This window comes from Ambystoma mexicanum, chromosome 8 (assembly GCF_040938575.1).
Source record: "Ambystoma mexicanum isolate Mex_15411 chromosome 8, UKY_AmexF1_1, whole genome shotgun sequence".
NCBI lineage: Eukaryota > Metazoa > Chordata > Amphibia > Caudata > Ambystomatidae > Ambystoma > Ambystoma mexicanum.
The window spans coordinates 904,710,036-904,737,965 of record NC_090929.1 but is presented as its reverse complement, the minus strand read 5'-3'; the positions used below and the strand labels follow the sequence as shown (position 1 = coordinate 904,737,965).

Genomic DNA, 27,930 nt, shown 5'->3' with positions numbered 1-27,930 from the left:
GACACAAGTGGAGCCTGAATGGTTGGAATTCCATAACATGTTTAGTGACAATGTGAACACTGGTATAGAGGCCCAAATGCAAGCAGAGCCGGCCCTACTGAAACTAAATTCTGGAGCAATTAGTCCGTCTCTGAGGAGGTCATAGTATCAGACACCTTTGAAAACCCAGCCAGGGACTCGAATGACTGACTTATGGATCTTCCTCAACCGCCCCAAGTGGGGACGGCACCTTGGTGGGGGGAGTGAAGGGGGGAAACTGCGTTATTAAAAGTTGGGGAACTGTAACCTTCAAGTTGTTTTGGGGGGTGACACCCCTTCTTTCTTGTGTCTATTGCTCCTCTTCTTCCGAAATCTCATTAAAAACGAATAAAAAAAAAGGTACCCACCGAAACAGCTTCAGTACAATGGTTGCAAAATAACCAAATGTTAAAAACAAGGTTCTTTAAAAATATAGATACTTTAATCAAACTATAAAATGCAAACAACTAATCAGAAAACACTACAAAACCTCATCTATGTAAAGAAACAGAGAATGTAAACTTTTGTGGAAGCGCATTCTGGGGTGATAAGTAGGTGGGGTACTCAGGCAATCAGGTTGGGCAACAAAATCAATATTCAAAGATTGCTCTTATAGAAATAGGCAGAGACCGGGGCTGACAAGTCAGTAACGTCCAAGGAAGTGGATCAAGAGGCCACAGCCTCTGCCCAGTACCTTTATCTCTTGTCCCTGGTGCCTGGTGCTGGACAGCATCAAGCCGGGTTTCTTGACACTTTAGCTGTGTTCAAGACCACATCCAGACTTTCGAGTCAATGTGAACATACTGGCTGGCATGGAATCATTTCAAAAGTGCAACCTCCTGGTTATTTATGATTATTATTATTATTATAATTATGGTATTTATTTAGAGCGGACCTTGCTTTGAGAAGCAACAGAGATACACAGCAATACAGATACATAACAGAGCACTTTATCGAGGTGTTCAACATTACAGGTGCATAACAGAGTGCTTTTCAGTGGTAACAACAGAAAAGATACACAGCAGGGTTTTGGATACAGAGGGGGACAGAGGAGGGGCACAGCTGTACCGGGTGGTGGGGAGCAGAAGGGCAGATGGCATCTAGCGAGTCAGGTGGAGTGAGGGGCAACATGATGGCCTAGGTGTTCAGGAGGAGACACTTCCTGAAGAGGTGGGTCTTGAGTTCTTTTCTGATTTTTAAGAGTGTGGGGGCGAGCCTGATGCCAACGGGTTCCATAGTCTTGGGGCATAAGCAGAGAAGGTTTGTTTTCTGGTCCTTTCCTTTTTGCAGTGGCAGATTTCAAGACTGCACGTGTCCTGGCATCTGATGGGGCACTGTCGGAGATGCAGAGTTTCTCCGCAAGGTAGCTGGGTGACTTGAGGGCAGCTGCTTTATAGATAATGCAGCAAGACCTGAAGGTGATTTGTGCGTACAGTGGGAGCTAGTGAAGGTCGATGAGGGCTGGGCTGTCGAGTTGGTGTTCTAGACAGGAAGACAATGTCTTCTAATAGTTCAGGGCAATGGTTGAGCCGGAGACGATGGCCCTACTGGATCAAATCGGCGTGTGAGACCGAAGAGTTCAATGACTTCCAGCAGTTGCGTCAGTACTCAAGACCACTGCTCCCACAAATTCAAGCCTGCGATCGGGTTCATAGAGTGGGTGAAGCCGACGTCTGGATGGCACGAAGGACTTTGGGATACATCAACAGAGGCTCAGTGAATTCTTTTGCATGAATGAATAGATGAATCAAAGAAGGAGAAGGTCTCCACACCATATGAAGGCGAATTGTCACAGGGGATTGGTCCAAAGGATGACTGCTGCAAGGAGACCAATCCAGAATATTTTAACAAGTGATCACTGCCCTCTGCCATCATATCCAGAGTCCAACATGCCCTACAGCGAATGGAGGGGAAAGCACAGGACGTTGTAGAGAGCCCTAACAGAAACCAAGATGGTGGCACCCCTCTTTCAGCCCACCTCTCCTGCGAGGCTATTCTAACTCATGCCCTTCCCAGATACTCCAGTGGTCAGCACCCTGGTCTGAGTGTCGCTTTGTTATGTCAGTGCTGCCTTTGACGCAAACCTGAGGGAGGTTCATGTGCCTTTCTAGGAAGGTGCTCTATTTCCTCCGAGGATCGAAGAGTCAGCATCCTGGCATTGTTCCACATGGCAGTTCTGGAGGCAGTTGGACCACACAAAAATACACATCAGTCCTGAGGGGACGCTGTTGAACGCAACGAAAATGGCCGTCTGAATCTAGAGCTACGACCCGGCTGTCATCCGCATCAAAATTATCCTTATTCAGAGCATCCCGCTAAACACAAAAAGGGGTAGAAAGCGCGGCTAAAGATCTTAACAATACACAGAGGAAATCCTGAGCAAAACAGTTAAGTCTGTGTGAAGTTACGGCGAGGAGAAAACTGGGCCGGAGAAGGAGGAGGCGTGAGCCGCGTCCCAGTACCATAAGACACCAGGGCTAAGCCGCTGACACTATCTGGCTGACCATAGAGAACGGGAATCCTAACGTAGCGAGTCACCGAGGCCCGGACACAACTCCTCGGATGCGGAGAAGGCCATCTGAGGGCAACTACACACCGCGCCAATCTTGTAACAGACGAGGCGACAGCCGGAGTCGGGTGAGAGAGGAGGCACTGGAGAAAAGACCCGATATACATCTAGACGACGCTTGCGCTTCCTGGACTGGTTCCGACGCGTGGGTGGCTGAGGAAGGGGCCGGAGCCGCACCGGAGACAGCACCAACCGATCCTTGCTGTGCTGCGACCAGCAGTAGGAGCCGGGGTGAAGTCGCCGACGCAGCAGGAACTGTAAGTACGCGCCCGGCACTAGGCTGACTGCCCTCCTTTGTTTGGGGCCTGACGGGGCGGCAGACCGCACGGGGGGCCCCGCGGGCCCCCGACCATCTTGGCTGCATCGGGCTGGGGCGGCAAGCGCAAAATAAGCGAACAAAGCACCGGAGCACAGGCCCACGCGCTGGTGGGTTTAGAAGCTACGTATCAGTGGCACTGCGCAGCAGCCCACGGCGGCCCGGTGGGGTACCGCCGCACGACGCACAGCAGACTGGGCAGGCAGTATAGCGAAAAAGGCCAACTGGAGCAGCGTTTGTGAACATTATCTCGAAGGGATAGTGCAGATACTTGAAAGCATGTAAAAACTAGAAACTGTGCGAACAATCACCATAGTACGTGGGAGAGCACAACCCACTCGTAAACAAGCGGCAGGAGCAAACGCTGACTTCGGTCCTGAATCCCCCGGGCAAAGTGCTAAAGAAGAGTGAAAAAGACAGCGAAAACAAGGATCCCACCCCTGGGGAACGAACACGATTGCAGAGGGCACGTGAAATCCGTACGCAGCACAAATAAACACTGAACTACAGTGAAAGGACTAACGGAAACCACGTTGGTGAATTTTGTCTTGAAAGGAACGTTAAGATATTTGAAAACTGGTGAAAACTAGAAACGGTGCAAACAAAATAATATGTGGGAGAACACAACCCACTTGTAGACAAGCGGCAGGAGCAAGCACTAACTCCGACTCTGAATCCCCTTGGCAAAGTAAATCAGGCAAGTGAAAAAAAACAGCGACAATAAGGATCCCACCCCAAGGGAACCAACACGATCGCACAGGGCACATGAAATCCGAGCGCAAACTTGGGAGTTGGACTACCTGGGCAAAAACACAACAAGCGAGGTGGTACGACAGAGGAAGTAAGAACCTAAAACTGCCCAAAACAACTGACTGAACTACAGAAAACACCTTTACAATACTGCAGCACAGAAAGCTGGCAAACCCACACTTACATGCCAGAAAAATTGATCTTGCACAGGTGGGGGGGATAAAGGGATAAACTGCTACAGCGATCGGTGATAATACACTTGCCGGCTGCGAGGAAACAACCCTTCTACGGACACAAGACACGTTCAAAAAGTGCACAGCACGATTCTTTCTGAAGCAAGACACCCCTTCACAACCTAAGGGTGCCCACCGAACAATCCCAAAATAGCCTTGAGAGGAGCGCTCACCCTGTGAATCAACGTTCAGAAACTCAATAAACAGCCACCGTACCTCAAGCACGACTGGTGGGAAAATACCCTAAACTCACTGGAGAATCTAGATCCGTAAATTGAGAGGAATCGTATAAGTGGTACACAAACACGCGAAAAGATGTCAAAAGGGGCAGGGGCCAGAAGAAAGGTCCAATGGACTCCTTTACCAATAGCCAAACAGCAGACCCGAGGTCGGGAACATCAACTACATCTAACACCCGGAATGAGGCAGAAAGTGAAGACCGAGTCGACAGACTGACCATAGTTCAAAATGGATTCCTTTCGATAAACGTCAAGCTAGATGATATAGTTTCCACTATCGGGTCACTAAAGGCAAGGATGGACAAAGAGAGCTCGAGAATTACGGAAGCGGAATGCAGAATCAGCACCAATGAAGACACCATTTCTAACCACGACAGAGATATTACACAACTGAAAAATGATTTCATTAAAATACAAACTAAGTGCGAGGACCTTAAATCACGATCTAGGAGAAACAACATAAGGATTGTCGGCGTTTCTGAAAAATTTGGTAAAGGAGCAATGGAACAACAAGTTGTATCCCTCCTACAGACTCTCTTCAGAACCAAGGCCTTCTCCGAACACTTCCTTGTGGAAAGAGCGCACCGCACACTGGCCCCAATGCCGAAACCCGGGGCACCACCCCGCACCATCATAGCATGCCTCCTCAATTACAGAGACAGAGATTCGATACTCAGGAAGGCTAGGGAACAAGGCACGCTGCAATACGAGGAGAACCGCATCCACATATACCCGGACTTTGCAGCAGGAGTTCAGGCCAACCGTAAATCGTACGAACCAGTGAAGAGGCTGCTAAGAGCACGGCAGGTCCAATATGCATTGATATTTCCAGCTAAAATGAGAATCCAACACAGGGGGAGAGCACACTTCTTTGAAACTCCAGCAGCAGCCATTGCCTATGTGGAGGCTCACATAGCCCTACCCCCTGAAGGCTGCAGACCGGATCAAAACGGCAGACCCACCCCTGTGGCAGACTGACACGGTCCAGATACTTGAATGAACTGCGCAAATACCCTTCACAATGATTGAATTGAACGAAATAGACGTATGCGGGTGGCACCGCATGTGAACAAGAAAGCCGGGCTGTGAGCCTGGAGCCGGCGGCCATGTGGCGACAACATGGCAACCTCAGGAGATCTCCAAGAGTTTGGAAGGCACAATCATCAAGTTGGGGCAGATGATGGGGGTGGCGGGCGGGAAGGGTGGGGAAAGGGAGGACTGTTCGTTGAACTGTTAAAAAGTTGCAAAAGTTTTCCCAATAATGGTCTTGCAGATAATTGCGCTATTCATACTAAAAGGTACCTTCACAAGAACATAGAACTGAATAGATACAAAGATGAGTAACGCCAGCAGGGGGAATGGATTGAAGATTTAACTCCTGCTTTGGAATGTTAGAGGCCTAAATAATCCTTCAAGACCAGAAAAGTTGGGCCATATGTGAACAGACACTCCCCCCATGTAGTGATGCTACAAGAAACCCATACAGAAGGGCCTAACAACGCGAACATACTTGCCTCTTGGGGCAAGCAGAGATACCACACAGAATACTCCACCCAAGCCAGAGGAGTCATAACACTCCTAGACCCATCACTGGGATTCCAGACCAAAGGGCACAGAATCGACCCCCAGGGTAGATATGTAGTGCTATGGGGAGAGATGGCAGAAAAATCAGTTGCACTAGTCAATACATACGGTCCAAATATATATGACCCAGACTTTTACCTCAACATATTGGAATTACTGGCAACACTGGACACCTCTAGCATCATATGGGGCGGGACTTAAATCTGGTCCTAGACTTAGAATTAGATAGATCCTCCAAAGTCAGAGGACGCAAACCAAGGCATCCATTGCGCTGGGTCAGATCATGCCACAAATGACATTGCGAGATGCATGGAGGGCATTGCATCCATGCACAAAAGAATATGCATACTACTCGAGTGTACACGATTCCGAGTCGCGGATCGATTACTGGCTCCTGTCTTGAGGATGTACTGGGAGTACTTGAGAACTGCGGGATACATCCTCGAACACTGTCAGACCATTCCCCGGTATCCCTGGACCTACTGTTCAGAAATGCCCCAAAACCACAAAATAAATAGAGAATGCCCGCAAACATACTTAAAGATCCTAATGTGGCTGAATCCCTAAACATAGAAATGGAAGAATTCTTTAATAACAATGTGGGGACGGTAGATAAATACTCGAGACTCTGGGAGACGTTCAAGGCCTGGGTGAGGGGGGCATTGATTTCCAAAACCACGGGACTGCTGAGGTCAGTGAGACGCGAGCTAACCGAGACGGAGACACAACTCCGAAATCTGGAAAACTCCTTTAGTGAAACCCAAAATACAGACACCCTAGCGGAGATAAACAAACTCCTCAAGGACTTTTGACAGGCTGGACACGAGGGAAGTACAATACATAGCAGCCCGAGCCCGTAGGTATGGGGAAGGTAATAAGGCGTGAAGGTCCCTGGCCAACCTCATCAGAGCTGATCGCCAACATACCCCAATCACAAGCATCCAAGACGGGGAGGGTGAGGTGGTAACGGGAGGACGGGCCATAAACGATGAATTCTCTAAGTTCTATCAGAAATTATATTCAAATAATGATACGAAATCAATACCAAAAATACAAACATACCTAAATGGCCTGGAATTCCCAACACTCCCGTTAGAAGCTAAAATGGCCCTTGAAAACGTGATTACTGAGGAAAAAAGTTCTGGGAAGGCCCCGGGATCTGATGGGTTAGGGGTTGAATTATATAAAGAATTCGAAAAAGAACTGGTCCCAATCATGTTGAAGGTATGGGAGGAGGCACTGGAACTAAATGAACTCCCTGACTCAATGAGAGAAGCGATAATAACAGTGTTACCAAAACCCTGCCGCCCTCCGCAGGACATGTCATCGTATAGGCCACTATCACTCATAAATGTAGACGCCAAGGTGTTCGCCAAGGTATTTCGAACAGGTTATTACCAAACATGCCGACACCGATCCACCCTGATCCGAATGGATTCATCCCCACAAGATCCACAGCTTTGAATTTACGCAGGCTATTTGCAATAATGGCGTGAATAAACCCAAAAGCACAGGCAGTAGCGGTATCCCTAGACGCCGAGAAGGCATTTGACTCAGTGTCTTGGTTGTATCTCCTGGAGTTGCTCAGAAGGTTTGGAATGGGCCCCAACTTTGTCAAATATGTTAAATTGCTTTACACAAAAACAGGGGCGAGAGTGCTCACGAACAACACAATCTCTGACCCATTTGCGCTGGGCAGGGGTACCAGACAAGGCTTCCCATTCTCGCCAATATTGTTCGCACTAACCATTGAACCCATTGCTATAATGGTCAGACTAAAGCATGGAGATAGCGGGATACGAATGTCAGGCCCACCCCAGTCGATTTCGCTATATGCAGATGATGCTTTATTGTATGTCCGGGACCCTGAAACCAACTTAGCACCCCTCGTGCAAGACATACATAGATTTGCTGAATACTCAGGATACAAAATAAATAACGAAAAATCAGAAATCCTCCCATTGACACCGCACACCATATGCCCGACGACAACAGAGAATCTCAAATGGGCAACCGGACATATACGATACCTAGGTATAATGATATCCCGAGATAGGCAGACACTGTATACAGATAACTATGAACAAATTATACAGGTGCTCAATGTAAAGTTCCAAACATGGGCTAAGCTGCCTATATCCCTGAATGGCCTGGTCGCCATCCTGTAAATGGTGGTTCTCCCCAGATTGCTATACCTGTTTGTAAACATACCAATATGGCCGGGTAGGACCTTTTTTGAAAAAATAAGAGGAATGGCAGTGACGTTTGTGTGGGACGGGAAGACCCCTCGAATTAAATGGGAAATATACATTGACTGTAGCATCAAGTAATCGGCCAAAATACATATGGGGCCGTTCCAGATATACCTGTGCGAAATGGCCTCGGATGAGGAAACCTCCATGTGATGCAAATTAATTAATGAAATATGTATCTAACAATGTGAGTAATGTATGTACTGTGAAATGCAATGTGCAAAAAGTTGAATCTGTGTTGACCATCATTAAAAAGAGTAAAAAAAAAATACACATCAGTCCTGTCGTAGTTGGGCACTGTTCAGAGAGGTGACACCAGGGTGGTATCAAATTGCAGTGGCAACCAGGCATGGCTCATATTTAAAGATTTCTGTGCCACCAGACTGACTAAGACATACAATTATTATAATTGAGATCAGATGTGCAGAAAGTTAAAATGCTACCTGTACCTACAGAAGCTTTATGTTCCAGCTGAAGTCAGGAGTGCACGTGACCTTTGAATCTGGCTTGTGCCACTGTACTGCTGGGGCTGTAGACTTTCGCCACAGGGGCACGTTTCCACCATCATTTTGGCATGCAGCATTTATAAAATGGGGGTCTGATTAGCAGACCTCACTTTCAGAAACAATTACCTGTACCATTTTATTTTATTAAAAATCAAAAAAGCTTAGGCTATCCCACATTCACCAGAGAGCCATTCTATCACACAACTGGTCAGAACAGAGGTTAAAGTCAGCTTCAAGGTCAGGCACATACTGTTCCCCCTTTTGTGACATCAGCACACAAACCAGCTACAGCCAATCATCCATATATACAATGTACACTTACTATCAAATTGTATATTATTATTTCTCAAGTTCATGGCTTGGTAGAAATTGTTTTTCCTAATTCCATTTTCTTCTGCAATCTAAAGTTGTGTTTACATGACCTGTTAGGTCCCAATGAGCACAGTTTCTAAAGGTCTTCCATTGCTTATGTTTTGTTGGCATGCTCTGCCCTCACCTAACTCCTTTCTATCCCCACATATTATGTAATAACATTTTAGAAGACAAGATGAGTTTACCTTTAAATGCTGCGGGTTGGTACAGGTGCGCTTCAGAGCAGTTTTGATTAATTCCCATCGACTCCCTGGAGACTTTTCGCCATGCTAGTAAAACAAATATAAGGAACTCATTCATAATTAAATACAGTATTAATGAAGATTAGTATTAATTACACAATTAAGATGTGATTTATATTAGCAATCCTACTTCAAGGTAACGTTAATCATACATTAACACGCAATCATGATTCCTTTCTTTCTTTATATGGAATTTTTCATTGCATTCTTTTGTAAGTACAACTGGAAAAAGAGTGCTGGTACTCGTAATATACAAATCAACAAGTCTAGTAGAGACAATGTGTGAAATACAACATAACTCTTTTACAACAAAATATCAGTCAATATTATAACTCGTTCCCCCTAAACTAACTACCCTTTCCCTCCCACAGGAAAAAAAAGTTGATACAATATAGGTAATAAATACTGAAGACAGTCATTCCAGATGTTGAATAGAGATGTCAAAATGCATTAAGGGACACCCGTTAGCACCCTAGACAGGCTGTAGCATCCTTGAAGAGCACAGGGAACACATTGAATCTCTCTAAAATCTGCACCTATGGATTGGAATTAAATAAAATATCCTAAAGACTAAGAGCACTTAGCCATGTCAGTCAAGTAAAGTCTGGATTATAGATTTTCACAGGTTCCAAAAAAGGTCACCAAATAGAGAAAAGCGGTTTTCAAGTATTTCAGGGTGCACAAATTCCTTCATCCCCGATTATGGTTATAAAAGCTTTCCTTTTTGCAACTATTCTCTTTTGCCTTCAACAGAGTCCCCCAGCGCATCTGTTTTTTGTATGGATACTGGTTGACATTTGGGATGAGCGAGGCCATTCTGCTTCACTAGTTTTGTTTGGGATGCACTGGTCAGCTTATATTGGCTACTAGTGCAAGGAATAGCTTCCTTTATTTTTACAGTGCAGTATAAGCTGCCTTCTATGGGGACAATGTGTGTCTCAAACTTTAATTTTTTAAGTTATATACTTTCTGTTATGTGTACTGAAAAGCTTGATGGCAGAGAATAGTTGTTTACCTTTCGCCCAGTGCACAGCAGTGCACCTTTATTTTTGTACCACAAGAATTATACAATGGATACATATTGTCATACAAGTACTGTTCTTTGATCATCTTCTTTGTTGGCCTTCTTTCTTCGTCTTTAGCTTGGAAGTTGCGATAAAAGAACATGCGCTTTTAAGGTAGTTCAGCCCTGGACTGCTAGTCAATGCTTAGTGTGTGAGAACTAGTCGAATCTGGGGTTTAGGACTGTTTGGTCCCAACCCAAGGTTCTGCTTCAGTTCTTGCTGGGCAAAATTTGAGGTGGCAAGGGGTCTCCGATTAGACAGCCTCCAATTGTATGAATGTTACAGGTCTCTACCATAGGTAGGGTGGGGCAGCCACCAACCTGAGTTCTCAATAAAAGGAGATGGCCTGGAACCATTTGATAGAGTCAACCACAAGATGCAAGCATGGGAAGCTGAAGGACCACCAGAGAGCTGCCAGACTGCAGCTGGGCCTAGGATTGACTGTGCCAACCACCATGTCCCTGACCTCTGCCTCCAAATTGAGTTGGAATACCTGCACTAAGTGCCTTGCTCCTCTGGACTGGTGGGACCAATCAGTCTGAATCCCTCCTCTGCATCCATCGTTTTTCCAATTTCCGAGTCATCACCTGGTCTGGGTTTGACCTTCACATGGACTGCACTGGAGTATGGACATGTACCTGCCTCATTGCTGGAAACTTTGATGGTAATCTCAGAGCTCAGCTGGGATTCACGCCAACCTTCTGCTCCCATCTCGCACCATGAGGAAGGCTCTGCTGGAACACAAAGTCTGACCACTTTTCTTGATTCTTCCTCATCCTGTTCAAATCTTCAACATTCTTCAGTTACTGTAGTTCCTGCCCCCCTTTCCTCTTTTTCCCTGCTCTCCCACTGATACCACTACTGTTCCATCTCAAGCTCACCTCACTGCCTTTGCCCTCAACCATATTAGCTTCTTCTCCTATCCACAAAATTTACCCTGCTCTTCCTGACTGTTCTCTGTAACATTTCCCCTTCCACCTCTTCTTTTCCTTCTGAATTTAAACATGTGATCATCATCAACGCGATTATCACCACTATTCTTAAGAAACCTTCACTCGGTCTATCTCTCCTTGCCAATTCACACCCCACCCCCAAACCCATCTCCTTCTTTTACTTTCCTCTTAAAACTCCTCGAACATATGCACCATGGCCAGATCTCAATGTATCTGGAACACCATCCTCTCACTCCTTCTAATCAGCCTGCCTTATTTATGTTTCACTCTACAGAAACCACTTCACTCGATCAATCATTGTATTTCTTGACCTTTCAGGAGCTCCTGATACTGTCAATCATCCTTGCTTATTTCTACCCTTTCTCTCTAGGCTGATCTGGTTCTGTGTTACAAATGTTTCATTCATACTTAACGGATACCTACAGGCCAGACTTAGTCTGCTGCTCCGGTCAGTCATCCTCTAATTTTCCTCTTCGGTTTGGTGTTACACAGGAATAATTTCTGGTGGTGTGCGAGCAGTGTGTTCATGACACTGGTTACTGGCAGAGGAGAGCGCTGGATTAGCTTCAGTCTATCTTCTCTGGCATTAGTTTTTGGAGGAGGAGCTGTGAACATAGGCTCAGACACATAAACCCGTGGACAGCGTGTAGCGCGCGCAGTAAGCAGTTTGTTCGTGTTCGTTGGTCGGCTGGTCAGCTGCGCTGTGGAGTGGATGTACACTTTAATCAGCGTTAATCAGCACTACAAACGGACATGCATTGGGATCCCTATCGAAGCTAAGAGCTTAGTGGGAAATCTTTCGCAATTCTATTCTGGCCGATAAGCGTTTATATAGAGTCCACCCAATTAATCGACCAGATTGGTTCGAAAGCTCACAAACATTTGAAGCGGGAGCATCACTTCATATAAAGATCTCCCCCCCCCCCCCCCCCCAACTACTCGGGTTAGTCAAAAATGTAATCTGAAGGACGACCATTAACGTAGAGGAACCACAAGACTCAGTGAGCCGGCCTAAGAGTGGCAGAGCTAATGAAGAAACAGAGGGCCTCATTACACGGAAGGCGGTAAGGGTTAACGGTCACCGGTAATGGTACCGGTGACCGTTAACCCTTACCGCCTTACTACGAGGTCTGTTTGCGGTTTGGTACTTTAACGCCTGCTTTTTAGCAGGCGTTAAAAACCAACCCGCAAAGGGACCAGGGTGCTAATTACGGTACCGCAATTTGCGGTACCGTAATTAGCACCTTCCCCATTCCCATTATGCCTTATGGGGCAAAAATGGGAATGGGGAAGGGCAATGGGGGAAGGGGGAATTACCGCCCTGCCAACCTTGGAATAGGGCGGTAATTCCCCTTTCCTCCAAGGCGGTGCCGGTATTTTACCAGCATGTACCAAGGTGCTAATAGCACCTACCATGTAATGAGGCCCAGAATCAGAACCCGGACGCCAACTAACAAAAGATACACAAACCTTAAGAAAGTCAGTCAGAGTTTAGCAGCCATGTCAAAATATTACCTGCGCAGCGGAACCCTGGCGGATGACCCAAGGGCTCCAGAGTGGGAGATCAATCCTCCTCAATTCACAGGACACGCATTTATGTTCAACGCACAGTTACATGCCCATGATTACCCTCAAGTGCACAAAGAACTTGAAAGGTGCAGAGAGGGCCTCATGGTCTTCAACCAGCTATTGGAGCACAGTTTGGAATATACCATAACAACATCCTGAATTAAAAAGAAAATTAAGGATTGCTTCCCTAAAAGGAGACACCAGAGTCTGGGGGATCTAGTCCAACATAATACGACCAGGGAGACAACAACCCCCCCCCCCCCCAAACGCCAGGGCATCGAACCAGAAACAGGAAAAGACTCCAGTTTAGAGGGGGATGTCTCGAACATAAAGACCAGATTGCCAAAAAAAGACTGGCGGCATGGTAGGGAGTTTGGGAGACCTATGTCTGCAACATCACTTCACTCACGACCAAAGTCCTGGACAAGAAACCCAAGAGGGAGGAAAATCTCATAGAAAGGGAGAAGAACAGAAAGATTCGAACACAAGGGATATTACTTTGTCGGCACTGAATTTCATGTTGAACTCCCTAGTGACCGTCTTTGATATGTTGAAGGGAGAAGTCCAAACACAGGCAGGAATTCTACTGGAGTGCAAAAGGGAAGTGGGCCAACGTGACTCCTCAATAGTGGGTTTAAGTAATGCAATAAATACATCAACAGCTTTAGCACTGAACAACGTACTAGTGGAGGTCACAAAACAAGGCTTGGACATAAGTGCGATCCTAGGAGTCCGGTCGAGATGTAAAAACAGAGGGGAAAGAACTCCGAGAAATTATGATCGAAATGGTGAACAGGGCTAACAAAAAAAGTGAACCAGCAAATAAAGATGAGGGATGTCCGATGCAGGTCAGACATTTGATGACACTCCCCTCTCAGAATCAACCTTGGAAGAATTTTCGAAAAATAGCCCAAATAGCTGAGAGAGGAAGTAGAATCAACGGACCTATTCCATGACAGAGCAAAAACTGGTTGGCAGGGAAGAGGTAACAAAGAGATTGGATAGAAGGTATACATCAAAATTATCGAAGGAGAAGGAAAACAAAAAGAAAGGAGTTTAAAAAAAAAGACTGAAGTCATCATCTCCGATGGGAATGAAAGAACTAAAAGAAAATCAAATCATCCCAGTTGTAGATGAGATCGTTTACTTGGGTTTTAAACTCTATGCATCCCCAACAGAGGCAAAAATCAATATAGACTTTGGTGAAAAGATCTCACATTTAACAGTCCAAATGAAGAAACAATTGGTTAAATATTGTAAATTCTCTCCAATATCTGTGATTAGATTTTATACTGCTAAAGTTGTCCCAGTAATTCTGTATGGCCTAGAAGCCAAACCAACCGCCTGGAAAACGAACTGGCATAAACTGGAGGGGCAACTGTGAAGTAAGGTCTTCAATCTCCCCCAGAGCCACCAAATATCAAGCCTGAGATATGAGCTGGGCCAAAGATCACTCAGGCATCAAGCAGAATAGAAACTGGTCTCCCTATATCGTTGGATAATAATACTGCAAGACAACTCACTCTATGGAGACATTAATGGCCACCTGATGAATTCCCCATCGGCTTTGCTATCCAACCTAGAACATCTGGTAATAAAAAAATTGAAGGAGTGTGACAGCGACGTTGATACCTTATTATGCAATCCTTACAAGGTTAAAAAGTCGATGGAAAGGTCGAATTGGATTCATACTATCAAAGGAATGCGTAAATTGGTTTTAGATAAATCGCTTTCGATATATGATAAGGAAATTGGGTTTTCGCCTAAATATTTGAGACAATTTCCAGATTGGAAGGTGAGGCAGACCTTTCTAAGAGTTCGGTTAAACATAATCCACACAGGTGAAGTGTTATCTCATTGGGATAGGCGTAGTGATGCTAGAAAACTCTGCACAATCTACAATGATCAGAGCCAGCAGACCATTAGACATGTTTTAATGGATTGCGAGGGAAACTGGAATGTAAGAGTGAGATATCTGAGACGATTTGAGAATAGAGAGGTAGGTCTGGTATCAGAGATGTTCTGGGACAGGATAATAGCTGGGCATGAGATAGCGCTCACCTTTAACATCATCCAGGTGCTCCGATCTTGTGGATTAATAAAAACAACCATTAGTTGAGTAAACATTGTACATATGGGGGAACATTTTTTTTCAAATTGCTTATAAATTCATCCTCTTTCCTCCAAATTGTTATTATGTAATTTATTCATGTTTCAAATGGTGCATATCTGTTTTAATAATTTATGTGAAAAAAAGATTCTCGGTTAAACCACAATAAAAAAAAAGAAAATCTGGGTCCTATCCTTTTTGATGGTTACACAATTCCTCTGTTACCCATTTTTTATTCTGTCAGTCTTTCCTGACATTTTTACGCAGATAAGGTGTTTGTTTGTTTTTCTTCTTTCTCTGTTTCTCTCTACTCCACTCTTTCTTCCCATCTTCTCGACATTCAGTACTGGAATATTTCCTGCCTCCAATTCCTCTAACATCAAAGAGTTATTTCTTTCTGTTTTAACTATTCCTCCTCCTGTGTTACCACCTTGTCTTTCCTTGCCACTCTCAGAGGTTGCTTTCACAACCTCTGCACAAAAGGTCAGGAATCATCATTGAACCTACCACTCTTTCACCCTTCATATCCCTTTCGACTGCCCATTCCGGTCACTGACATTTCTATACACTTGCAAAGATGGTTCCTTTCTTTCATTTTATGTTTTTAAATGTAATCTCAGCATGTACAGCGGTTTTAATTCAGATTCAATGAACCGGAGCCAAAACCAGTTCCTCGGTATCCGGCATCACCCACTAGACAGGAGCTACTGCTGGGGAACTAGGAGTACACACTTTGTGCTCTGAACATCTGATGAGACACACACTTTACCTTGCCCACTACCACAGATGTATTTACAACAAGGCCAACTAGGCCCAGGCCTAGGGCGGCAGATTGCCAGAGGAGCTGCATTTTACTGCAGTTTATTTTTAATTTGCTTGTTGACATTTTTTAAACATAAAGCCAATTTTGTTTCTCTCAGTCTGGCTGATCCACAACACTGCAAGTAATTTTGAGCTGTTAGCAGTCATTGAACTCTGACAGCTAAGGGCTTTGATGGCCAAACCTTTATGTATGCTTGATATTTGCAAAAGCTTTGTTGTTAGGGTGACTTGTTTTTTTTAAAAAAAGGAAACTCGTACCAAAACCTGCATGCTTTAGGTATTTAGTAATTCAGTCAAACAACTCTCGCAGACATATATTACTGATATTAAGCTCTTTGGTCATTCTTATCTTCCCAAAATGCTCTTTAATATGCAAAACAGCCAAAGCCTCATTGTTTTTGATGGTGCCACATCACAATATCACGTTGCAAAAATTAGGGATTTCCCTTCATAAAAGTAAACATTAAAAATGATGCATCATTTTACAATATTAAACGCATGCCTATGCTTAAGTCAAGCACTGAGTTCTGTGAGAAACCTGAGGCTATTCCCACGTCTACTCCCTTGGGATCTTCTACACAGGTGGCCAGGAAAAGGCATTTGCTCTTGGATGCCGACCCTGGGGGTGGGGAAGAGAGGGAGGATCACCTGGGTGTAGGGTCTTTGGGGATTGGGAGGGAAATATACTCACTCGAGATGCAGTATTCCCCATTCCTCTTCCAGGAAGAACCCTTCATTCTCAGGACAGTAATGGGGTATTGAAATACATGAAAAAGAAAAATGTATGAGATACCATAAGTCTAGATGTACCAAAAACAGAGCAAAAAGGGTTAAATATAAGATAGACGAGACATGGTATCCCCCTTTCCCTAATGACATCCAACCCAGCCCTTCTCCAATCTTTATGGATTATTGTAAACCAACTTCTCTTATTTTGTCTCAGTCATGTAATTCTAGTACTGGGACGAGGAAGAGACTACTAGGACTCATACACACCAACATGCAACTACACCACCCTAGAACTGAGCCGCAGAGGTATACCACTGCCAAGACCAGGCATGTCTCACTAATAAGCCTAACTATAGTCTGGCAATTGAAAGAGGACTCACACCTGCAGCTCATTGGTTATAGGTTAAAGGATCGAAAAAAAGGGTTGAATGGTCAAAGAATCGACTCAAAACTTTTGTTGGGGGGGGTGGGGTTCCCCCCCAAACCCTGTTTTTTTGGTAAAAAACATTTTTTTGCCTAGACGAAAACCAAAAGAAAATGTATATAATTACAAAACAAAATGAAATCCTTTTGTTTTCGGCCCTATTGTGCCGATCCTTTTGCATTCGATCCTTTTTCATTCGATGCTTTAACTGGACAGTCAGCTCATTCACAAACCACAGGTGCATAAAAGATGGGACGCTAAAAGAGCACAGGAAGGGAGAGAAAGGTGAGACACTGCTGGGAGCCATTGGATGCAGAGCTGTCGTTTGACAAGGATAGGAATACCAGGTACTGCAGAAGCTGGCAGTCTGAACTGGGATGGCGTGAGAACAGAAGCAAGAGGAAGGCAGCATGCTGAAGAGCCGGCCTAACGAAGAGGCAGGGGGCTCGTTCTCCCATGGCGATGCAAGAGCGCAAGAGTGTCTCAGGGACAGAGGCGGGAACCCTGGAGGCAATAAAGTTGAAGCAAGTCCAGTGCGATACACAGGGAGCCTGCCGAGGAAGCTGGTGAGTTTCTGAGACCAGGAAACCCAGTGTGAAACTGACCGCGAGCGCTCTGAAAGAACCAGTGATTGTGAAAGTATACATTGTAGCGGAGTGGTCGCGTGGGTCTGAAAGGAGCGGAACATGTTCTCGAAAATCTCTGTCTGAACTATTCAATGAATTAACATCACGTAAAGTGTTAAAGGGGCACCTTGAGAAAAGAGAAGGAGCGGGTCTGAAAGGTACCAATTTGCAAAATAGACATTTCAATGGTGTAAACAGGAAGAAATCTTTATCGGTCAACTTTATAAAATACATACGCCTATTTAAACATTGAACTGAATCAAAATAAAGCAGATTGTCGTTTCTAAATACCAAATTAAAAGCAAATCAACAAACGGAAGGTAAAAACCAGAAATTGTGAACTGCTTTGAACTTGGGGAAGGGAACCTCAGTGCTTCTCTTGTGAAGTATTTTGAACTTGGGGAAAGGAACCGAGGGTTCCGATTCAAACTATTTCCCTTTTAGTCTACAGAGGATCATTTTCAGACTTTGTTATATTTCATACTTGGGGAAGGGGGTTGAAAAGAAGCTGCGAGCTGGAAGAAGCTCAGAACTTTGGGTTAAACACTTATCTTTTGGTTGCTAATATCCCTACACATTGTAAAGAATTAGTTGTGAGGGCAAGTATAGGCTTTGGACACAGACAGATTCTTCAGTTGAATTCCTTGACTCAGACGTTCCTTAGTTTCTTCAGGTAGGGAAATCCTAGTATAGGGCAAGGAAGGCCTTTTTCCATCCTGACATTTAAGTTAATAAAGGTGTTCATTTTGAAATTTGAATATGTTGTCTGTGTCCTCCTTCATAATGCCTTCACAGTTCCCCCAGGTGGCACTAAAATGAAGCAAGCACTAATTTCCCTCCCTGCCCCACATTTCAGAGGTCTGTGGCCGCCCAAAAGGTGCAAGCATGATATAGATCATAGAGAAGTTATAATGGCAAGGAGAGAAAATCAGAATGCGTAAGTGCATCGAGAAACCTGTGAAAGAATACCCAAAGCCATAGAAGGGTGAGAACAAAAACTGTGTGCCAAAGGTACGCACTGTTTCAAAGCTGTAAAGGTGTTCTGTAAAGATATGCATTCAGCCATCTTTACAGAAGCTGCTCAGTACTAAGCATGCAAATGGCATTGCTGCTGTGTGTGTCATGTGTCTTTGATAACATTCTGCTGCACACTCCGTACTACCAGGAGAACCAGCTGAAAAGCATAACTGTGATGCGTATAAGTAATCTTAACATTAATTATATTTTAAATACAAGGTAGGACCTTTACTGTGAAAAAGTACTTCAAACGACAGCAGGACATCTATATCCATATCCACACATCTCAAAATGTTCCTATGTATTGTACTGTCCAAGCAACTCTACGGAACTAACAAACATTTTAAATTAACTTAAACGCAAGCTGGCAAGATTCATATCCTAAATCACACTCACACAGGTAATATTTTGCTGGAACGCCCAATCCATTGCTCAACATAACTCTTATGGGTATTTTGAACAATTGCACAAACAGCAATGATGTAAACAGTATGTACCACTTCATTTGTTATGAAAGGTGCTTGCATTGTGCAGTTACAAGGAATACTGTTGCTTCCCACACACAAATATTCTGGGTCGCCCTTATCCATTACTCCACCCTGAGGATGCGCAACCAAAGATACCAAGAAACTTCTCCAACTGTCTTTACTGAGGTGGTTATGCTCAGGCAGAGTTTACAAATTTCTCTTGTAATTTCGCCATATTGTAATGGCATTCCAGCCCAAGGGATTGGAGGTACATCGGCTGCAGCAGGTAATTTACCTTATTTCCATTTTGCCCCCTGCTAACACCAGAGCTGTAACCATGAGATGGGGGGTTGAGTTCTTTTTATTCAACATGTTTATAAGATGTGCATGTACCACTTGCATATATTTCATATGTAAACCTAACCATTTGACAAGACCGGATGTAGAAATGTAGTTCTGTTGCATTCATATTACAGACCAGTCTAGGTGCTTCTCAGAGTGACAGCAGGCAATTTGTGAGAGAAACCAGATATTAGCATTGAAACCAAAATTCCTCATTCCAAACTTCTCTCACTCGTGTCCAGTTGGCAGATAGTTTATGTTCTTATCACTTCCTCTAAAAGATTGTTTTCAGACCTAACCGTAAGTGGACAATTAGCTGTAACAATTACCTCTAGTGCACTCAATTATAGAACACACTGCGTTCCCCAAACCCTGGGCAGCAGAGATCTGAAAACACTCTTTCAACTAACGTAACATAGAAGAGGACAGGCTTGAATTAACAGAGAGGAAGCAATAACTTTCTAATCCCTGCAACCGTAAAAGCATCCTTATAATGTTATGGGGACAAAATGGGGGTGAAGGAGCATGGTTTGGACAACACGAACAGAGTTTGTCGAAGGGGCGGAATCTGGTGAAGGTGCAGAGTCTGGCAGAGGTGGAGTCAATTTGGGGGTGGGGGTGCAGGCACTTATTTGGGCTAAGGGCAGCATAAGGCCTCAATACGTCACAGCCCACTATGTATGATTCATTATACTTAAATGTGTCCTAATTGTTAATTATTTACATTCTAAAAAACTCATACCGTTAAATATACTTCTGTACTTCAAGTCACATATTTATAAGGCACCAGGTGGCCTAAGGAACAAAATGTAGCTACTGGTAACTCTTGCATATAAGCTAACCATGCTCACGGAGGGTAGAAGCAGGAGCTAAATAGCTTCCTGCAATTTCATACCCTGCATTATCCTTTTTTTCTCTTGACTTGACCAACAGTATACAGGAGAAAGCAGCAAAGAAACCGACGATCAGCACAAGCAACCACTACTCCTGGGAGACTAGATTTACGTCCAGACCTTCGTATGCCGCTGGAATGAGCAGCGTTTCCTTGGGCCGCACTGTGTGATTTACATGACTGCGACTGCTCTGAAGGTGACGGGCAACAAGAGCTGGATTCACATTAATGATATCGGAAGGGATACCGGTACCCCTCCACCGGCACAGGAGCAGGCTCAAAGTTAAGTATGCCCTAAAGATCTGCAGCTCATTCCAGTGGAAAAGGGTGTGCGGACAGAAAACCAGGAATTTCATTTCCTTATTTTAAAAAAGGAAGAAAGAAGAACGTTTTAAAATGTATAATGTATATTAGGATGAGTGTTCATATGTCGTTTCTGGTTCTTTTGTCATCGTGTTCAAAGATGACAACGAGAATGAATGTAAATGGTTTACATTTATTTAGTTTCACAGAATCTAAGGCTATATAGCTAAGGTCAAGAAGAAATGTTGATGTTGATCTCTTTCCCTGCACACTCCGCATCGCTGACCCGGCTGGACTTGCGAACGGTACGCCTACAGGCAGTTGTCTCCACCCTGGTGAGGTGTGTGCAGTTTCACCACGTTGGACGTGCCTGTTCTTGTCATTCCCAAAGAACATTTGTTCATGGCCCCCCCAATGCCCAAAACCACATGTGTGCCCCCATAACCTCCTGCATCCCCTTCATCACTACAGATGGATATACCAATGACTATCTCACCACGGAAAGAAAGGATTATGTTATGTTACATTTATTTATACAGCGCACGATCGCCCAAGGGCATCTTGGCGCTAGAAGCAGAGGAGGATCAAAACAGAAATAGAGTACCTAGAAGAGCATTGTTTTTAGCGAGCGGTGAAAAGAGAGATTGTCTATAATGGCTCGCAAAGGAAGCAGGAGTGTATTCCAGGACCTATTGCGACGGACAAAGCAGTCCAATTACATTTCAATTGCCTAATCAAAAGCTTTAAGGAACATTCCTGAACAATACCATCTGTTTAATCACACTGAGAACTTCTTCTCATCCCTCTTGGCACCAAGTGGCTCCAGGGTACTCATTATGAACTTTTTCTGTTTGTCAATTCATCTGGATCTGCGTTCAGTGCTATTAAGGAACAACTGCAGGCCCAGAGGCTCATAACCTTACAAAATATGTATCCTCCACCTAACAGTGACGGTGGATGGGTCTGCCAGAAGATAGGGACTATGTGCTGTATATTTGTGCATCCCAATGAGAATGGGTCCATAACTCAGACTACCGCTGCCTTACACAAGCTTGGAGTGATTATGGAAAACGAGGCAGGAATTACAAATGATCCGTGGTTAGATGGTCTTTTTTCTTGGGTGCTGTCTTGGATGAGCCTAGCCATGAGAATGTTGGTGCCTATTTTTGTCTTTTTTTCTTTTACCTTTCTGCTCTTGTCAAATCCTCTTACAACGTTGTTCTGCCTAGGTACTGGAAGCAGCTGCCATGATGAATGTGACCCTTTCCAAAGCTAGAATCACTACCATTTCATTTCACATGGGTACTGAAAAAAAAACTCTCTTGCGTCCTCAACCAAGTTGGGATGATTGTGTGGAGCAGCGGGTAGACTGCAGAAATGGTGGGGGGATGAATTAAGTTTGTTCAGCGGAGGAGTTTGCCCATATTGGGACCGATATGTGAGATGATTGTAGGGTTTTCCGTGAGAAGTTGATTTTAAAGAACAGGAATATGATGCATTAAAGTATTAACTAAAGGGGGAATGTTGGGGTGGTCAGGAAAGGTCCCAACGATGAAGAGGGGTTCATGTTACGAGGTCCATATTTGAGACTGGTGCGATGTTGCAATTTCACATGTATCTAGTATAATTAAATGTGAATAGAATATGTCACTTTGTGTTCAAATTGATACATATTAGGTCTGCACACGCGTAACAAGAAAAAATGCCAAAACCGCTAAATGAAATATAAACACAATCCAGATGGGGTGTGTGATAAAGTAGCCTAGAAGTCGGGCGACGAAGAGTACAATGCGCATGCAAGGAAGGGGGGCCTGTCACAAAGATCCCATTGTGGAGAAGACCACGACACTATTAAACATGCATGCACACTGCCATACAAACCTAGGGATTTCATGAATATAGATGTGCTGTGCTTTCTTTATAAATGCATTAAAACTCTGCAGGTAGGAGTTCATGGGATGAATTCTGAGCATCTTGGAATAACTAGTTTTGCAGGAGTGAAGAGCAAAGGAGAGGCAATGATTAGCCACACACATGGCCAGCTGACAACACCAGCCATGGTGTTTATGGCATGGTTGTTTCGCAGAAAGCAGATGTAATCTCTTAAGTGTGTGGGAGCATGCAGGAGGGATCTGGCAATTGGTTTTGCTCAGCAATATACATGGGGTGAAGTGATGCTCAAGGCCAGAGTGACAGATACCCAGTGGTTTTGTTTTCGTAGGTAGTGTCGTGCATGCTGAAATGGTAGTCATTTAGACTAGAATGTTTCGGGACACCAGTAAATTCAGAGTGGAAGAGATGGTTCTCGCAATATTTATTCTCCTCTTCCTCTTGTCATTTTAAGTATCCATGCGAACCATGAGCAATTACACTCAGGGTTATATGGCTCAGCAGTTGTGACTTGTAATAAATTAAGTATGTATATGAATGTGTAACCATGAGATGTCACAACATACCTCGGACGACTCCCAAAAAGGGGTGTGCTGTGAATACGATCTGAAGATGGTAGTTAAGATATTGTGGCCATTCAGAAGGAAGAACTGGAGAAAGACTGTATTTTTCGTATAGGTTTTGTCCAATCACATGTGTGGGGTGGATTGTAATAACATATATAGGAGTGTTTTAACCATTACAAAAATGTATATAATGTGTCAATTTATGTGGTTCGGTTAGACTCTGGTTAGTTTGACTACTTAGCATCATCTAGCTCCTCCCCAGACGATTGTCCAATAAACTTGCTTTACATGCAAACGTGCAGTCGTTCCTTAAGTGGTGGGCCTGCTTCGGTTGAGGTGATTAGGGGCCCATACATACATTTTATTACTGAATTCACTTACTAGAAGTGTGTTCAACTTGATGCTTTCTTGGGTTTAATAGTATATTTGTAATTACCTGTGTGAACATCTGTTCCTTAACAGACTGTTCTCTTAATTGTACTTCACAACATGGCAATCTCCTCAAGAGTATGTGTCTAACTGCTCACCTACTTTACCATTGAGAGCTTGGACAAAGACTTAAGTGTAAACTGGTTTCACCTTTAAGTTGGCTCCTCAGAACTCTAGAGTGCAGGATCTGACAACCCTCATAGCTTTACTATAGACCACATATTTTAGTACAATCTGTGAGAAAATGTTCACTTTTCCACCTGCCAGAAGGGAGTTCGCAATTAGGTACCGAACCAGCTACAAATGGGAACTACCCTTAATTGGCCTATTACAGGCAAATCATCGAGGCTTATTATGAGTTCATGCTTGTAATACCCGTGACCTCACTGAGAAAAATATACCCGTATTTCTCTAGCTTGAGGCACACCCATCAAGCATTCATGAGGGATCCCGCTCCTTCACAGCCACTCCAGCACAACCCTGTCTGGCCTAGCATAACAGCTTTCAAGAGATTGTGTGTCCTGTACAACTTGACCAGAATCTTTTAGCATTGTTCTCTATGTTGGGTAAATATCATGGCTCTACAATGTTTGGCCCATTTCAGTCTCCATACATCCTCGGCTAGGTGCCTGCACAGATCTTTGGGTCAGCACTAATATGCATGTAAAGAAGGATATTGGGGGAGGTGGGGGGGGGGGGACAAAACAGTATATATTTCTGTTAGCACTACCATTCCCTACAAAGAAGCCAAGGTATTTCACGGCGGATTGGGACAGCCTGCATTTGGATGGCTTGGCAGTTAGACCAGCTTCTCTGAGGGCTCTCATAATAGTAAAGAGTTGGAAATGATGGTCTTCCCAGATTTTACTATAAATGACTATCGTCAATATAAGCTCCACAGAAATCAGAGTAGGGTTGCAATATTTTGCCTATAATCGCTGGAAAGTGTTGGGGGCCCTATGTAAGCCAAAAGGGAGGACTTTGAACTGGAACAGTCCCAGGAGCGTTGAGAACACTGTCTTTTCCTTATTGGGCCCATGCACTGGGACCTGCCAATACGCCTTGTTCAAGTTTAGGGTTGATAGAAAGGTGGTTTATCAATCAATTCGTAGATGTGTGGTATGGGATAGGCATCGAAGTCAGAGAGGCATTAACTTGGCGGAGGTCTATGCAAAACCTCCAGGAATAGTCAGGTTTTGTGACCAGTACTATAGGGGAGGACCATGGGCTTGAAGAGGGTTCAATAATATTCGCTATTAACATTTTATTGACTTCCTCAACCACTATCTGTTTACAGGCTTCCGGGAGTCTATATGGTTTCAGATGGACCATTTTTCCTTGGGTGTTCTAATGTTGTGATAAGTGCCTTACACTATTCCTGGTTTCTCTGAGAATACATTGGGAAATGTTATAAATAAATCCTTTAAATCTTCTTGTTGATTAGAAAGCTCTTGAGGAATTAATTCAAAGTTATCTATTTCTTCCAGTACCAAACAGGATAGTATTGTGGGATTGGCGGCAGAAGGGATTTCCTTCCACTCTACATGGTATAGATGGGTCGTTTGTTTCCTGTCAGGTTGTGCTACCTTAGAAGTACAGGTTCCTGTTCATTCCAATATTTCATATGGCCCTTGCCACTTAGATAAAAGGTTGTTTCCTGAGGTAGGCAAGAGGACCAATACTTTTTGTCTTACAGAAAATTATCTTAGGTTTATCTTTTTGTCATAGGTGAACTTTGTTGTGCTTGGAGTTTTTCCATACGAGTATAGACTAGATTTCGAACAAGTGTCATATGCTCTCGCAATCTGGTAGCGGTTTGCGAAAGGGAAATGGGTGCCTCTTCTCTTTCTTCCCAGGTCTCCCGAAGCACGTCCAGGACATCTCTCAGTTCTCGACCATAAAACAGTTCAAAAGGAGAGAATCCAGTGGATGCCAGAGTTTTTTTTTACTGCAAATGGTGCCCGGAGATCATACGGTCCCAGTCCTTCCTGACCTTATCTACAAACTTTCTTAGGATCAGTTTGAGGGTTTTGTTGATCTGTTTGGGCATGATAAACTGAAGGTCGCAAGGTGATGATATGGAGCAGCTCCTTGACTTCACGCATGAGCTTGCTCATAAAATTGGATCCTTGATCCGTCAGGATTTCCTTAGGAAAGCCAACCCTGGAAAAATATGCCAATAGGTGTTTTAAAATCTGTTGGGTGGTGTTGTTCCGCATAGGGAATTCCTCAGAATATCTGGTTGCGTAGTCGACAATCAAGAGGACATATTTGTAACCCAGTCTAGAGGTTTCCAAAGGTCCAATGATATTCATCCCAATCCTTGAGAAAGGGACTTCTATTATTGGTAAAAGATTCAAAGGGGCAGGTAAGGGAATGTGAGTACTGGTTTTCTGACATATTTCACATGCCTGAATAAAGTTTGTTATATCAGCATGGATACCTGGCCGGTAGAACGTCCCACTTATGTGTGCCTGGGTCTTAGATTGTCCTAAGTGTCCCCTGTCAGATGAGAAATCTCTAGTACGTTCTTCCGGTGGGTTTTGGGGATTACTAACTGAGTTTTACTTAGGCCTTCTGTGGATGTTTCTTTTCTTTTTTTTAAACTTGTTTATTTTTGGTCAGCACACAGGAAAACATTGCATTACAGACAATTCAGCACATGCCGCGTATTAAGCCATATTCATCATCTCTTAAATTTTCTCCTCCACCCTCTATTCCTGACTACCCTCCGGACCTTGCTCCACTGCTGATTGGGCCAGATCCCTGTCCTCTGCCCGTAGGGTGTTCATCACCGAGCGTGGTTTATATGTTCGAGCTGGGTAGCTCTGGTCGTAGTCTATCACGGGCGACCAAATGTTTGTGAAGCGGTGAAGATGGCCCCTGTTTGCCACCATGATCTTTTCCGCAATGAAGATGTCCCAGAGTTTTAGCCACCACAGGATCATCAGGGGACCCTCTGGGAATTTCCAGGTTTGCGCCACTGTGATTTTAGCGGCCAGGAGCAGCTGTGTTATGAGGGTCGCCTGCTTACCAGATCTCGGATATATGCCCGGGATCGGGACCCCCAACAGTATTGGTTCCGGCTCCAGTGGCAGCGTCGTCTGGGTAATGTCACCTATGGCGGATATACATTGGGACCGATGGTTCGCCACTATCGGGCATGTCCACCACATATGTAGGTAGGAGCCCGTCAGGCCGCAGCGGCGCCAGCATAGCGGGTCCAGGGACTGGTTGAAGTGGTGTAGCCGGAGGTGTGGATAGTACCATCTTAACAGAAGTTTATGCGCACATTCCCGATTGGTTATACAGAAGGAAGACGAGTGAGTTCACGACCAAATGTCTGCCCAAGACTGGTCTTGTATCAGATGTCCTAGATCCGTTTCCCACTGTGACATATAAGTTTCTTCAGCGCCGACGAAGTTTGTCTGCAGCAATTTATATAGCGTTGAGATTCGCCCTCGGCTCGATGGATCTGTAGCTGTCAACTCGAGGGGATCTAGTTCCCGTGTGGCCACCATGCGCGTCTGGGGGTGCACGCACCAATGTTGGATTTGAGCATAAGTGAACCTATCGGTCTCAGATAGGCCAAAAGCGCTTTTACACTGGTCGAAGGTCAGCGGCTGAGTCCCTTCGAATAGCTGATTTAGGGAGTTGAGGACCCCCGCGATCCAGTTTTTAAAGTTCAAGGGGCAAGTTCCGGGTGAGAAGGCCGGGTTATAGAACACTGGGGCGGATGGGCTTAAGTCTCTCAGGATGCCTCTAAATTTACGCGCCCAATCCCACGCTCTTAATGTCTGTTTGGTTGGTGATAGTATAGATGGCCATGTCCGTCGCAGGGAGGCTGGCAGATGTAGAAGAAAGCGGAGGGGGAGGGGTAGTCGGGATTGTTCAATTTCCGTCCACTTGGGGCGCCCTGATGCGATGGTCCAGGCTCGAGTGTGAGCTATCTGCGCCACCATCTGATATTTTTGGAGGTCGGGGACCCCGAGACCTCCCAGGTTTGGGTCGCTCAGCATAGTTTTCTGTGGGATTTGCGACTTTTCCCCCCTCCAAATAAAGCTGAATATCTTCGTCTGGAGGCACTGGAGCGGGGGGCGGGGGATTATAGTGGGGAGGGCTGAGCAGGCGTATAGAAATCGTGGAAGGAGGTTCATCTTGCAGGCCGCAATGCGACTCAGTAGGGAAATCTCCTGTCAGAGCCAGCGGTCCAGGTCTTTCTCTAAGGTCTTGAACAGCGGCGGGAAGTTTATCCGGTAGGTATCTTCGGGGCAGGCGGGGATCTGGACCCCGAGATAAGGAATTGACTTTTCGTTCAGTGGGATCGAGCAATGGGATCTAAAGGACTCTTTGTCTTCTAATTCTAGCCCTACCCCCAAGGCTGTTGATTTTGCGAAGTTAATGGAAAATTCCGAGACCCTTCCGAATCTATGGATTTCTGCTAGGGCGGCCCTCAGTGACTGGGAGGTGTCCATTATAGTCAGCATCACGTCGTCCGCGTATAATGCAATCTTATGTTGGGAGGAGCCTACTTGGAGGCCTTTAATTCTGGAGTTGAGGTGGATACGTTGGGCTAGGGGTTCCATCACCAGAGCGAAGAGTAGGGGGGAAAGAGGACATCCCTGCCTGGTGCCACATGTTAGAGG

General features: G+C 44.7%; 1 protein-coding gene across 6 annotated transcripts in view; it reads right to left on the bottom strand.

Moving 5' to 3' along the window:
• The window catches only part of PARG (poly(ADP-ribose) glycohydrolase), a 2,316,516-nt gene that overhangs the window by 1,671,885 nt on the left and 616,701 nt on the right, over nucleotides 1-27,930 (bottom strand). For all 6 annotated transcript variants that reach the window (XM_069610801.1, XM_069610798.1, XM_069610799.1 and 3 more), the window contains one exon: nucleotides 9,025-9,108. In XM_069610801.1, the coding sequence (XP_069466902.1) occupies nucleotides 9,025-9,108 (84 nt within the window). The remainder of the gene's footprint in view (nucleotides 1-9,024; nucleotides 9,109-27,930) is intronic.